Genomic DNA, 13,977 nt, shown 5'->3' on the forward strand with positions numbered 1-13,977 from the left:
CAGGGCTCGACATTAACGATAGTCCGCCTGTCCGGGACAGCCAAATGTTTGGTCCGGACAAGTCAAATCCGCATCTGCGTATCCAACGGGACAAGGTGAATTTTTGTTGAAAATCAGAATTTTTATAGTAATTATTCAAGAGTTGCATCAACAAAGTTCCAACAAAGCTAGTTCAATCCCCTCAGTGATCCGGGCGTGTTACTGTTTACGAAATTCCAGGGAAGCCGAGTACAGCAGGTGCGTGTGTAAAAATAACCACGATGTAATATCTAATGATAGATTATTAGACTCTAAATTCATGCCGTGTGTCCGAAATCACTCACTCATTCACTACTCCCTACTCACTATCTAGGGAACTGGTAAAATGAAAAAACACTTTCGGACACTACTCCACCACGCCGTTATTTATGTCATTACTGTTGCACGTTTTAATTGTACAACAGTAATGACGTAAATAATGGCGCAGTGGAGTAGTGTCCGAAAGTCTCATCTCATCTCATTATCTCTAGCTGCTTTATCCTGTTCTACAGGGTCGCAGGCAAGCTGGAGCCTATCCCAGCTGACTACGGGCGAAAGGCGGGGTACACCCTGGACAAGTCGCCAGGTCATCACAGGGCTGACACATAGACACAGACAACCATTCACACTCACATTCACACCTACGGTCAATTTAGAGTCACCAGTTAACCTAACCTGCATGTCTTTGGACTGTGGGGGAAACCGGAGCACCCGGAGGAAACCCACGGGGAGAACATGCAAACTCCGCACAGAAAGGCCCTCGCCGGCCCCGGGGCTCGAACCCGGACCTTCTTGCTGTGAGACGACACCGCTAACCACTACACCACCGTGCCCGAAAGTGTTTTTTTTTTTTTCATTTTACCAATGCGCTCACTATATAGTTCTCTATATACTAATAGAGGTACGAAATTCCGGCTTCCCTGGAATTTCTTAAACAATAACACGCCCGGATCACTGAGGGGACTGAACTAGTAAAAACGCTTTCGGACACTACTCTGCCGTGCTGTTATTTATGTCATTACTGTCGCACAATTAAAACATGCCAGATCAGTCAGTTGGTACAAAAGTACTGTGCATCTGCTGCACCTGTCAGTTCTTTTAAATCAAGGCTGAATACTTTCTTCTTTAGCTTTTTATTAAATCAAATTTGAGGCTTTTGATTAATTCCTCGCTCTGCACTGTAACTTTTATTCTTGTATTTTATCTGTCTTATTCTATTTTAGCTCTTTTTATTCTCTTACTATTTTTAATTGTACTTGAATGTCTGTTTATAATCTGTTTCTTCCTTCATCCATTCACCCCAGCACACTTTTTTTCTTTCAGAGCGACCGCAATGCATGATGGTATAGCTATATTGCTTGATTAATGACCATCGGTTGTACACTACTTTTCACGATGCATTGTGGGACACTGAGTGCACTATATAGGGTGTAATAATTCTCACTATACCTTCGGACAGCACTACAAAATGGCGAACTCACTATATAGTCCACTATATTCTGAGTAGTGAGTGATTTTGGACACAGGGATTGAAATCGGAGAAATGGTGATCAAATACCTCAATAAAATAAATAATAAATATTTGTGGTGAATCTTCATTTCATTCAAACATTCGTTGTATTTTTAATTTTTTTTGGTGTCGTTTACATTAACCATTACAAACGTCGTAAAATATTTCAGGGGAATTTTACGACAATGCCGAACTCACTTACAGTTTGTTTTCATTTACAACGTGATTCTGTTCCCCTCATCACGTCTAATACCCCTTTTCCACCAAATCAGTTCCAGGGCTGGTTCGGGGCCGGTGCTGGTTCACAACTTGTTCAACTTGCGAGCCAGCTGAGAACCAGTTTGCTTTTCCATAGCTTGCGGTGCTAAGGGAAGCCATGTCATTACGTCGCTGTATACGTCAGTTACGTCGCTACGTTTGCATAAACCTTAGCGCAAACTTTAGCGCGAATATCGAAGCAAAAACAGCACGGAAGAAGCAGCAGCAGCAACAACAACAATAATAATAATGGATGACTTTGCGTTTGTACAGCTGCTGCTTCTCGTCGCTTAAAAATGGCGATCTTTCGCGGTCTTGTTATTGTTGTTGGTCTTAACAACTCGGCCCCCCCCCCCGCTGACGTAAGCGGTTCTTTCCTCTGGCCCAGCAGAGAGTTGGTGCTAGCCTGGAACCGGTTTTTCTGGCCCCAGAGCCAGTTCTTTGTTCAGTGGAAACAGAAAACCCGGTTCCAAACTAAGCACTGGCCCCGAACCAGCCCTGGAACTGCTTTGGTGGAAAAGGGGCATAACTTGTTTTCTTTAGGTTTAATTTCTTTAAATTAGTTTATACTTTGAGTTTTGCTGGATTAATCAGGATTGAACTTTATTTCCTCCGGAAGCGTTGAATTTGGCCGAGTCTAACTCTTAAAACTGTAGATCAGGTAATGGGTTAGAACAACACACGCACCATAATGGGACAGTGGATAGTTTCCGTTTAATGTTACAGTTAAAGTTTTACTGAATAATTATAAATCATGAAATCACAATGATTATCATAACTCATCTCATTATCTCTAGCCGCTTTATCCTGTTCCACAGGGTCGCAGGCGAGCTGGAGCCTATCCCAGCTGACTACGGGCGAAAGGCGGGGTACACCCTGGACAAGTCGCCAGGTCATCACAGGGCTGACACATAGACACAGACAACCATTCACACTCACATTCACACCTACAGTCAATTTAGAGTCACCAGTTAACCTAACCTGCATGTCTTTGGACTGTGGGGGAAACCGGAGCACCCGGAGGAAACCCACGCGGACACGGGGAGAACATGCAAACTCCGCACAGAAAGGCCCTCGTCGGCCACGGGGCTCGAACCCGGACCTTCTTGCTGTGAGGCGACAGCGCTAACCACTACACCACCGTGCCGCCCATTATCATAACTATACCTGCTTTTTGATACACTTTGTTCATCACTTTCCTTTCATTGAACTAGTACATACATAGTCATGAAAAGGTTATGGTCAGGACAAGTGAAAAATCTTACTGCTTCTCCGACCGGACACGTGGATTAATAAGTTCATGTCGAGCCGTGTGTAGAAACAAGAACGTTATTCTGACAAATTCTGTGATTTGAGGTCGAGTCGGCATTACTGTCAGAGCTGCCATTATAGGAAACTAATCAATACCTTCTGGCCAATCAGAATCAAGAATTCTGAAGTGCGCTGTGGTATAAAACAGTATTAATGACTCATGGGTTACATTCGTACACATACAGCTGAAAATCTCATGCTTGGGATTTGACTAGAGACGGATATTATAGAGCCATCTGGAAGTTTTCATCGAAAGTCTTTTCTTTCCCTAAAGGACTTACTGTAGTTATTATAATACAGGTTTAAGATCAACTCTATCAGCGTACTCATAACTCACACTACCCTGACCTTGCAATTTCCGTACAGATGTCGGCCAAAAAGTCACATTTATCCGTTACATTATGAAAACTACATTCATTCTCATCATTACGAAGAAAACATAACAGTCGTGACATTTGTGCGTAACAGCACGCAAATCCGCTTTGCTTTTCCGTACAATCATCACAAAACGCAGGTTTGATCCACTCAGACTTCTTCGTCCATACTTAAGGTTCGATCCACTCAGACTTAAGCATCCTCGTCCATACGCACTCATCTTAATTTACTTAGTGATTTTTTGATAAAAGTTAGCTAGAGCTAGCTGTGGAAAGAACGTCGAGCTTTCACTAAATGATTAAAGCTAGAACAGAGCAGAACACTCCCACCAGAATGCTAGTGAAACGGGCGGAGCTTTCTGACTGGACACTCGATATGACTGACAGGTCACGGTCACCGGTCATGTCCGTTTTCTTGCATTTATAGAACTACTGATGACAAGCCTACTACATGGATTAAAGCAAAAAAAAATTATTTGACTGAAAATTTACGGGGGGTGGGGTGGGTTATGGGTGGATTTCGATGAAATTCTGAGAATGATTAACTTAGAACTGATAATTTTATTATCAATTAATTAATGGATTAATATATTCAATTTATTGCACTTTCTTTCTATTGCTTCCGTATATTTTTTTTGTGGCAAACCACACAAATGCAAGCGCCTGGAACGTTTAGTTTTTTGCAGCATGAACTAAATAGCTTTCCGTTTTCACCTATTTCGTACAGCCAAGCCCACCTCCACTTGTTTTACACCTTTATCGATGGCAGACACATCAGTGCCTTCTTTCATGTAAGGGCCCGTTTACACAAGGACGCTGTCGGGTAAAAACGACTAAATATTTTATCAGAAGTGTCTTTCGTCTACACGGGGACGGCGTTTCCGAGGCTAAAAAACGGAAAAAATTGAAAACGCCTTCCAGAGTGGATAAGTTAAAAACAGCCCCCGTTGCATATCCGTCTAAACTACCCAATACGCGAAACTCTGCTCGGATCTGCTCACGTCGGGTACGCGTTTACGTCATAGATATGTCATATACTGTACATGCCAGCCCGGGAAGTAAGAAAGTAAGTAAAAAAGTAAGAGCATGTCTGATTACATCGATCCAACGGACCTTCAAGCTGCTCTGGCAGCTTTAATAAACGTCCAGGAGTCCTTCGAACATCTATACCGAATCTGCACATATACCGTTAATGAACAGAGGCGGGTATAGTATGCTCTTACTTTTTTACTTACCATAGCCAGAGTAGTCAAAGTTTTCGCGGCGCAGATGTGCAGATCAGACAAGACGGAAGACGTTGCGCATGCGTGCAGACATAGCGGAGGTCTTTCACAGCACCGCCTAGCCGCCTGGCATGCACATCCAATTGAATTCCATACATTTATGCGTCACCGTATAGACGCAGATTTCCTCCTTGAAAACGGTCGTGTAGACGCGGAAAAAAGTGAGAATGAAAACGGACTTTTGCATTTTTGTTTCAGACCGTCCCCGTGTAAAGTGGGCCTGAAGCGCATCCATGCTGCCGAAACCGAAAGCAGAATGACATGCTCCTCTATGCTCGACGTCAATATAGAGAAAAGTTTGGATCTTCGCTTACATTAAAATTAAAATTATAATTTGACCTTACTTTGTGTTGAATACGACTTCAAAAACAATTCAAGATTTTATTAAGAGAAATATTGTGGCCAACACGAGTGTTAAGTTACCTAAAAGATCGCGTGAAGTTGGCTGCTATCTACTTTGCGTTCGTTCTTATTTTCCTCCATCATTTCATAGGCCAGAAACAGATGTTTTGACGTAATTTAACTTAGTAGGCTATGATTATTATTTAACCGTAGTCTTCTAGACATTTTGACTGTTTGGGGCATTGAACGCTGGTGTAGGATTTTCAGGGAATAAAGTTTAGCGCATGTCGGAACATCATTGCGCTCGCAGCCTCCAACTCCTCAAACGTCCTTTAAATTGTGATATAACGTAGGCTATAAGGCACGGTTCTAACATACCTTACACACTGGCCTAACGAAAATAATAATTGTTGGGGCGTCTGCTGATTTGTTAGCTATAAATTTAGGTCTAATTACTTCTGACAGTCTGCAAGCATTGCACCGTCGGGTCTTCAAGTCTGGCTGAAGCAGAGGAGCGGGCTTTCCGGGCTTTATTTTTTCTTTACATGCTCTATTTCTATATGTCCAGGTTTGAACTAAGTCATTTTGGCAAGATTTAATTTAATACAAAACAGAAATGGTCAGACACAAGCACGCCAAGCACATGGGAATGTATTTTGCCAATTTTGACAGCGCACGTTTTTTTAATGCCGCACCGTAGACAGCGAACGTTTAAACATGATCAAACATAGGAAATGAACGACACAAAGCATGGCTCAAAAACAAAAAAGTTAAATAAACCCTGCTGATAGTTGATGGTGTTGCAACACATCAGTGTTATTATAACCCAATCTCTACCCAACCACCCGTCATTTTAATTCTCCTCGGATCAGCACCGACCTCACATTTGGCCTTGGGAGAGTTCAGCTGACGGAAATCCGTCACATGACGGAAAACTTTAATCCATGCATCAGTAACTTTATGATGACCAGTTTACTGTTTATAGTGTGCACAGAGTTCTATTACACTGTAAACGTTTTACAACATCGAGACGTTCTAACGTTGTAATGAAAAGTAAGTGCACTAATTACGTAGGGACAGAAATGTATCTGTACAAGTATCAAGGTGTCATGAGAGGAAACAAACGAGATCACTTCCCCTTAGGTAACATCACCTTCTGTCACAGGGGAACATCACCGAGCTACAAATAATCCTAAAGCAGAAGTTCTGCTTAAAGATGACTCAGTGTTGCCAGATCTGTGGTTTTTACCCACTGTGGAATTAGCCCACTGTTCACTCGCTGTCACAGGTTGTTTCAGCGCTGGAGAATTTTATAGTCAAATTTGCAACACGAAAAAACACACAAGACTCCACGCAGGCTTTCTATTGGGGTGAAGGGTTTTTCCAGGCTGCGAAAACATTCACACAATTCGCAAAAACGCGACCGTTTCTATTAGGCCTCGTTGGAAAAGCTACAAGTTTCCCAAAGTCAAAAACGAAAGCGAGAAAATCAGATGGAAAGATTTCATCCGTTTTCCACCCAAACATGTCCCCCTACTTTTACATTTATAGCCTAATCGATTTTGAAAGAATGAAATGTTTACGACTGGAAATAAGTGCTCACTTTTAAGACGCGCTTCATCCACATCAGTGTCTGTCTCATCACCTGAGGTAAAAAGTCACGTCACACACACGAGCCTCATTGTCGTCTCTTCGCTTGACGGATCTCTGTTCGTTCTGACATCGGTAGGGTAGCTGATCAAATCAGTGGGGACTAAACCTTTTGTTATGAAAATCTTTTTTATCGTACAGACGTTCTCTCTGTTTGACGTGCAGGTGCATCGCTGACATTTCCACAACGGGTATCTGATTACAAACTACACTGGTTAGGATAATGTCCTTTTTGTTATGACACACATCTATCTATTCGACGATTTCTTTCGGAAAGGCGAGTATTATGGAGGAAGCTCCTGTTTTGGGGAATCCGTGTCGCAGGTTGGAGCTCCGCCTACTGCTATAATTGTTCTACATATGAGACAGAGAGATGTTCACGATAATGTAAACACATCATAACCTATATTGTCACTATTATGGGATGAGAAATTCATAGCATGGGAGGAATTGTACCGGTGTATCATGGACAATAGGATATGACACAGCCCGACTAACAGCAGGTCAGTAGTAGCCTAGTAAACTAGACCCACCCGCCTAGCGGCCAAAAATATTTTTGCCTAGCGAGTGGGTCTAGCCTCGCACCATATCAACAAAAACACCCCGGGCATCAAATCGTGCCCGCCAATCACAACGCAAGGTTTTTGTTTGGATTCTTTGGGCGGGCTTTTGCAGGAGTGATGACAAAGCTGCGCGACGCTGGAGAAAGCACAACAGGAAAGATGGCTACGGCTAGAGAACAGCGCTCGTTTGACTCCGCTTTGGAATCAGTTTTAGAAGAATTAGACTTGGAGTTTTCGTTGAAACATGAGCAGGAAGAGGCTCTCCGCTCATTCCTTTTCAAGAAGGACGTTTTCGCTGTTTTGCCGACCGGCTATGGCAAAAGTCTGATCTACCAGCTGGCTCCGCTCGTAGCCAAAAGGATGGGGCTAGTTTGTGCACTATGAAGAATCAATAAACAGCTTTGAAACATTACTTTTTGATTGTTTCTTATTTTCCCGTTATTTTAAATTTAAGGGAAATTATTTCACCAAACACCACTAAATAAAAACTCTCAAAAACAGTTTAAGCAAACCCTTGAAAAACACTTGAAAAAAATAAAAGAGTGTATGTTAAGTATGTGGTACAGACTCCAAACTTGCGGTCATTATCTCCAAACTTCTTAATATCTAGAACCTGTTTATTAATTAATACGCATTTTGAAAAATTATTTATTTCAAGGCCTCCCCCACTGCTTTCTGTCGCTCTGACTACGTCACAGTCACTGTTGCGCTGATTGGTCAGAGCGTTGGCCTATACGCACAGAGACAGTCTGAAAGACAGCGGTTTGTTCCTCCTACACCTGTCGGAAATGTCTACGGATCGAGGCCAGACTAAATATTCACATTTAGTCTGGCTTGCCAGGCTAGGTCAGTAGGTGGATTGGCCAGGCTAAATTGGCCCAGGTGTGAATGCGCGCGTGTGTGTATTATTCCCTGTGATCAACTGGTGTTCAATCCAGTGTGTATTCCTTTCCAGGACAGACTCCAGGTCCATCATGACCCCGTCATAGTCATGAAGATGATTAAAGTACAAAGAACCTGCTGGAATCACAAACGCACTTTCCAGGTGACTCAGAATGAGATGTGTTTAAGGACTGGGAGTCTGTCTGACTAAAATTACACCAGTTTACCTACAGTACATAACCAGTAATCAGACTGGTGTGTGTGTTGAGTACAGGAATATTATGGTCAAAGCTGACCCACAGGTTCCTCATGTTATATGACTAAATAAATCTAACACTTGACCATGAGCTGTTCAGACAGAGATGGTGATGAGATGGAGGTGGTGATGGAGATGGTGATGTGATGTGACTGAAGCTGTCATCATGTCAGCTGGAGCTCAGCAGCAGTGTGTCTGAGATGCTGATCCCCGGCCTCCCCTCTGCCTCTTTCCCCCACATCACTTCCTCTCGGACTCCAATGAACAACCGAGAGCAGGAGAGATAATAAACCAGCACAGCCGACATGAATCAGCTGTCCATTACTGTGTCAGTGTGGCCCTGGAGCTCAGCTCACCCGAGCAGCACAGCCACACTGACGTTAGCTACATAGCTGGCTAGCTTTAGCAAACAAAGGCCCAACTCCATCTTGCTTTCAGCCCAGAGGACAGAGCAGAGAGCTGGACACCACAAGCCGGACAAGCACAACAACGAGCTGAAAGCTCCTACCGAAGCGTTGGGCCGATGCAGGCCGTGTCCGTGCTCTCGATCTCCTGCAGTATGCGCTCATGCTCGGTGACGCTCTCCAGGGTTTCACTCTCCGCCATGTTACTCTGTCTTCATCACAGCCACACTGTATACGACAATGCGGGCTGAAGGCGCAGCGACTAGCTTCTGCCGCCAGGGGGAGCCATTGAGTAGAGGACGAGTCTCAAATAACTCAACTCTCACTATATAAGCGGACTATATAGGACAGGAAATAATGGTTTCTAAACCCTGCCTAGTGCACTGTTTATTTAACGAGGGGTTATTAGGGATACAACCAGGCAGTACGTTTGGTTCCAGTGAGCTGGAGTTGGTCGTGTCGTGTTGCAATTATGATTGTGTGTGGTAATGGACATGGCACTACAGCGTCACAGTGAAGAGGAAATGATAGATCAGGAACTCTAAATATCACCTCAGCCCTTTCTTAAATATACATTTCTGAATTGTATTATTATTATTATTATTATTATTATTATTATTGTTGTTGTTGTTGTTGTTACTACTACTAATACTAATAATAATAACAACAACAACAATAATAATAATAATATAGACTGGATTTAACTGTTTATTATTATTATTGTTGTTACTACTACTACTACTACTACTAATAATAATAATAATAATAAACAGTTAAATCCAGTCTATATTATTATTATTATTATTATTATTAGTAGTAGTAGTAGTAGTAGTAACAACAACAATAATAATAATAATAATAATAATAATAATAATAGTAGTAGTAGTAGTAATACAGTATATACTGAACTTAACTGTTTATAATTATTATTATTATTATTATCTCATCTCATTATCTGTAGCCGCTTTATCCTGTTCTACAGGGTCGCAGGCAAGCTGGAGCCTATCCCAGCTGACTACGGGTGAAAGGCGGGGTACACCCTGGACAAGTCGCCAGGTCATCACAGGGCTGACACATAGACACAAACAACCATTCACACTCACACCTACGGTCAATTTAGAGTCACCAGTTAACCTAACCTGCATGTCTTTGGACTGTGGGGGAAACCGGAGCACCCGGAGGAAACCCACGCGGACACGGGGAGAACATGCAAACTCCACACAGAAAGGCCCTCGCCGGCCACGGGGCTCGAACCCAGGACCTTCTTGCTGTGAGGCAACAGTGCTAACCATTACACCACCATGCTGCCCCATTATTATTATTATTATTATTATTATTATTATTATTATTATTTGTAGTAGTAGTAGTAGTAAAAGAAACATCATCAACAACAACAATAATAATTTAATTCCAGTATATATTAATCTTCATTATTATTATTATTATTATTATTAGTAGTAGTAGTAGTAGTAGTAGTAGTAGTAAAATAAACATCATTATCATGATCATCATCATCAATAACAACAACAACAACAATAATAATAATAGTGATGATGGTGATGATGATGAACATTTATATAGACTAGATTTAAATTGTGTAGTAGTAGTAGTAGTAGTAGTAGTAGTAGTACTAAAAGAAACAACAACAACAACAGACATTAATATAGACTGGATGTACAACCCCGATTCCAAAAAAGTTGGGACAAAGTACAAATTGTAAATAAAAACAGAATGCAATGATGTGGAAGTTTCAAAATTCCATATTTTATTCAGAATAGAACATAGATGACGTATCAAATGTTTAAACTGAGAAAAATGTATCATTTAAAGAGAAAAATTAGGTGATTTTAAATTTCATGACAACAACACATCTCAAAAAAGTTGGGACAAGGCCATGTTTACCACTGTGAGACATCCCCTTTTCTCTTTACAACAGTCTGTAAACGTCTGGGGACTGAGGAGACAAGTTGCTCAAGTTTAGGGATAGGAATGTTAACCCATTCTTGTCTAATGTAGGATTCTAGTTGCTCAACTGTCTTAGGTCTTTTTTGTCGTATCTTCCGTTTTATGATGCACCAAATGTTTTCTATGGGTGAAAGATCTGGACTGCAGGCTGGCCAGTTCAGTACCCGGACCCTTCTTCTACGCAGCCATGATGCTGTAATTGATGCAGTATGTGGTTTGGCATTGTCATGTTGGAAAATGCAAGGTCTTCCCTGAAAGAGACGTCGTCTGGATGGGAGCATATGTTGCTCTAGAACCTGGATATACCTTTCAGCATTGATGGTGTCTTTCCAGATGTGTAAGCTGCCCATGCCACACGCACTAATGCAACCCCATACCATCAGAGATGCAGGCTTCTGAACTGAGCGCTGATAACAACTTGGGTCGTCCTTCTCCTCTTTAGTCCGAATGACATGGCATCCCTGATTTCCATAAAGAACATCAAATTTTGATTCGTCTGACCACAGAACAGTTTTCCACTTTGCCACAGTCCATTTTAAATGAGCCTTGGCCCAGAGAAGACGTCTGCGCTTCTGGATCATGTTTAGATACGGCTTCTTCTTTGAACTATAGAGTTTTAGCTGGCAACGGCAGATGGCACGGTGAATTGTGTTCACAGATAATGTTCTCTGGAAATATTCCTGAGCCCATTTTGTGATTTCCAATACAGAAGCATGCCTGTATGTGATGCAGTGCCATCTAAGGGCCCGAAGATCACGGGCACCCAGTATGGTTTTCCAGCCTTGACCCTTACACACAGAGATTCTTCCAGATTCTCTGAATCTTTTGATGATATTATGCACTGTAGATGATGATATGTTCAAACTCTTTGCAATTTTACACTGTCGAACTCCTTTCTGATATTGCTCCGCTATTTGTCGGCGCAGAATTAGGGGGATTGGTGATCCTCTTCCCATCTTTACTTCTGAGAGCCGCTGCCACTCCAAGATGCTCTTTTTATACCCAGTCATGTTAATGACCTATTGCCAATTGACCTAATGAGTTGCAATTTGGTCCTCCAGCTGTTCCTTTTTTGTACCTTTAACTTTTCCAGCCTCTTATTGCCCCTGTCCCAACTTTTTTGAGATGTGTTGCTGACATGAAATTTCAAATGAGCCAATACTTGGCATGAAATCTCAAAATGTCTCACTTTCAACATTTGATATGTTGTCTATGTTCTATTGTGAATACAATATCAGTTTTTGAGATTTGTAAATTATTGCATTCCGTTTTTATTTACAATTTGTACTTTGTTCCAACTTTTTTGGAATCGGGGTTGTATTAAGTATAACATTCATGTGCGACAATTTATGGTCATGATTTCGGTATCACATGGTCTTGAGATCTTAACTCCTGTCCTCAATATGTTCATTCATGACCATGCCTTATTAAAAAGAAAAATAGCACCATGCCACTTCAGAAGCTCTGGAGGACTTTGTAAAACATAGAACAAAAGAATCTATTTTAGTCACTGTCACAAAACCTTCATCCCTTATTTACACTCCATTCTGTCAGTTTTCCCAACAAGACAACTGTATGATTCTTGAACGATCAGCACCATGTGGAATTGGACGGATAAAAGCGAAATCTGTCATAATGTAGAACAAAATACAAATGTAATTGATTTCATGAAAATAATAAACTCATGATATGGATGAGTACCTTAAGGTTGTCCCCAAAGGCAAGTCTACTGACTCAAGTTCTGCAAAAACATTGCCGTAGACTTTTTCGTCTCGAACATCTTCTTCTGGGGGACACGGCAGTGGAGCCCTCACTCTGCTGCTGTCCATGATCCCTTCACCTTCAGGAGTGTGTGAAAGAGGACTAAGTTTCAGACAGGATAGACACCAGAGTCAGCAAAAAAGTGCAACCCCTGCAAAAAGCCTGTCCTCGTGATCCTCAGTACTTTGAATCCAACATCGCTGCCATTATTGCTGTTTTGTTAAATATTTCCTTGTGTTACAGCGTGTGAGTGAAGTGAGGCTGTAATGAGGTGTGTGGAGTCATTATATATCAGGAACTTTAGATATTCCTTAGACTAAATACAGTAAACAGTGTATTTTTATGTGTGTGTGTGTGTGTTCATCTTAGATATCCACATTTCTTAGATCTGCTTAGATATCTACATTTCTTAGATTATATTAAAACTGTCCAACATTGTTCATTTTGTAATGCTCATATTCTGAGTATATTTCATGACGAAAAGGATTTGTTTGGACTCAAGTTCACACTTATCAGCAGGAAGAGCGACCAAGGACAACCACAGGATGAAGACTTTCATGCACAATATTTTCTGCTCAAAATGTTGAACCCACATTGCCTCTAGCCTCTACAGTCCACTGACTGAATTTATAAAGAGTTATATCACAAAAATTAATTCCTTACCATTTTTTCTCTCACCACAAATGTCTCATTCATCTCATCTCATTATCTCTAGCCGCTTTATCCTGTTCTACAGGGTCGCAGGCAAGCTGGAGCCTATCCCAGCTGACTACGGGCGAAAGGCGGGGTACACCCCGGACAAGTCGTCAGGTCATCACAGGGCTGACACACAGACACAAACAACCATTCACACTCACATTCACACCTACGCTCAATTTAGAGTCACCAGTTAACCTAACCTGCATGTCTTTGGACTGTGGGGGAAACCGGAGCACCCGGAGGAAACCCACGCGGATACGGGGAGAACATGCAAACTCCACACAGAAAGGCCCTCGCCGGCCACAGGGCTCGAACCTGGACCTTCTTGCTGTGAGGCGACAGCGCTAACCACTACACCACCATGCCGCCTCACCACAAATGTTTGTTTTGAAATTGGCTTTGTCGGTATTGACTGAACTTGTGTCATACTTGAGTAATTTTATCATTTCACATTTGTACCGAATACACAAATCAGTATTTAGATGTAATGTAGATCAAATTGTGATTGTATTATCATTCAAAATACTTCTGATGTATAATCCCACCTTCAACCTCCTCCTACGCAGGTGTGGTACACATGTGAATTGATACCAAACAATTTACTGAAGGAAAAAAGATTACTGCTTTAACACAGCTGCTAGTAGGCTACAGTTATTGGCTAACTATATTGTTTAGGTAACAGTGTGTTATAATTTCAGAAG

General features: G+C 41.7%; 1 protein-coding gene across 4 annotated transcripts in view; it reads right to left on the reverse strand.

The window, feature by feature from the left end:
• exoc6 (exocyst complex component 6) overlaps positions 1–12,657 on the reverse strand; it is a 121,721-nt gene extending 109,064 nt beyond the window's left edge. For 2 of the 4 annotated variants that reach the window (XM_060939601.1, XM_060939599.1), the window contains exon 1: positions 12,518–12,657. In XM_060939601.1, the coding sequence (XP_060795584.1) occupies positions 12,518–12,645 (128 nt within the window). In that variant the 5' untranslated portion in view covers positions 12,646–12,657. Of the gene's footprint in view, positions 1–8,955; positions 9,083–12,517 lie in introns of those variants that run through there. The other 2 variants (XM_060939602.1, XM_060939600.1) reach the window with 1 other exon arrangement.
• Between the last annotated feature and the right edge of the window lie 1,320 nt (positions 12,658–13,977).

Source organism: Neoarius graeffei, chromosome 14 (genome assembly GCF_027579695.1).
Source record: "Neoarius graeffei isolate fNeoGra1 chromosome 14, fNeoGra1.pri, whole genome shotgun sequence".
Lineage (NCBI taxonomy): Eukaryota > Metazoa > Chordata > Actinopteri > Siluriformes > Ariidae > Neoarius > Neoarius graeffei.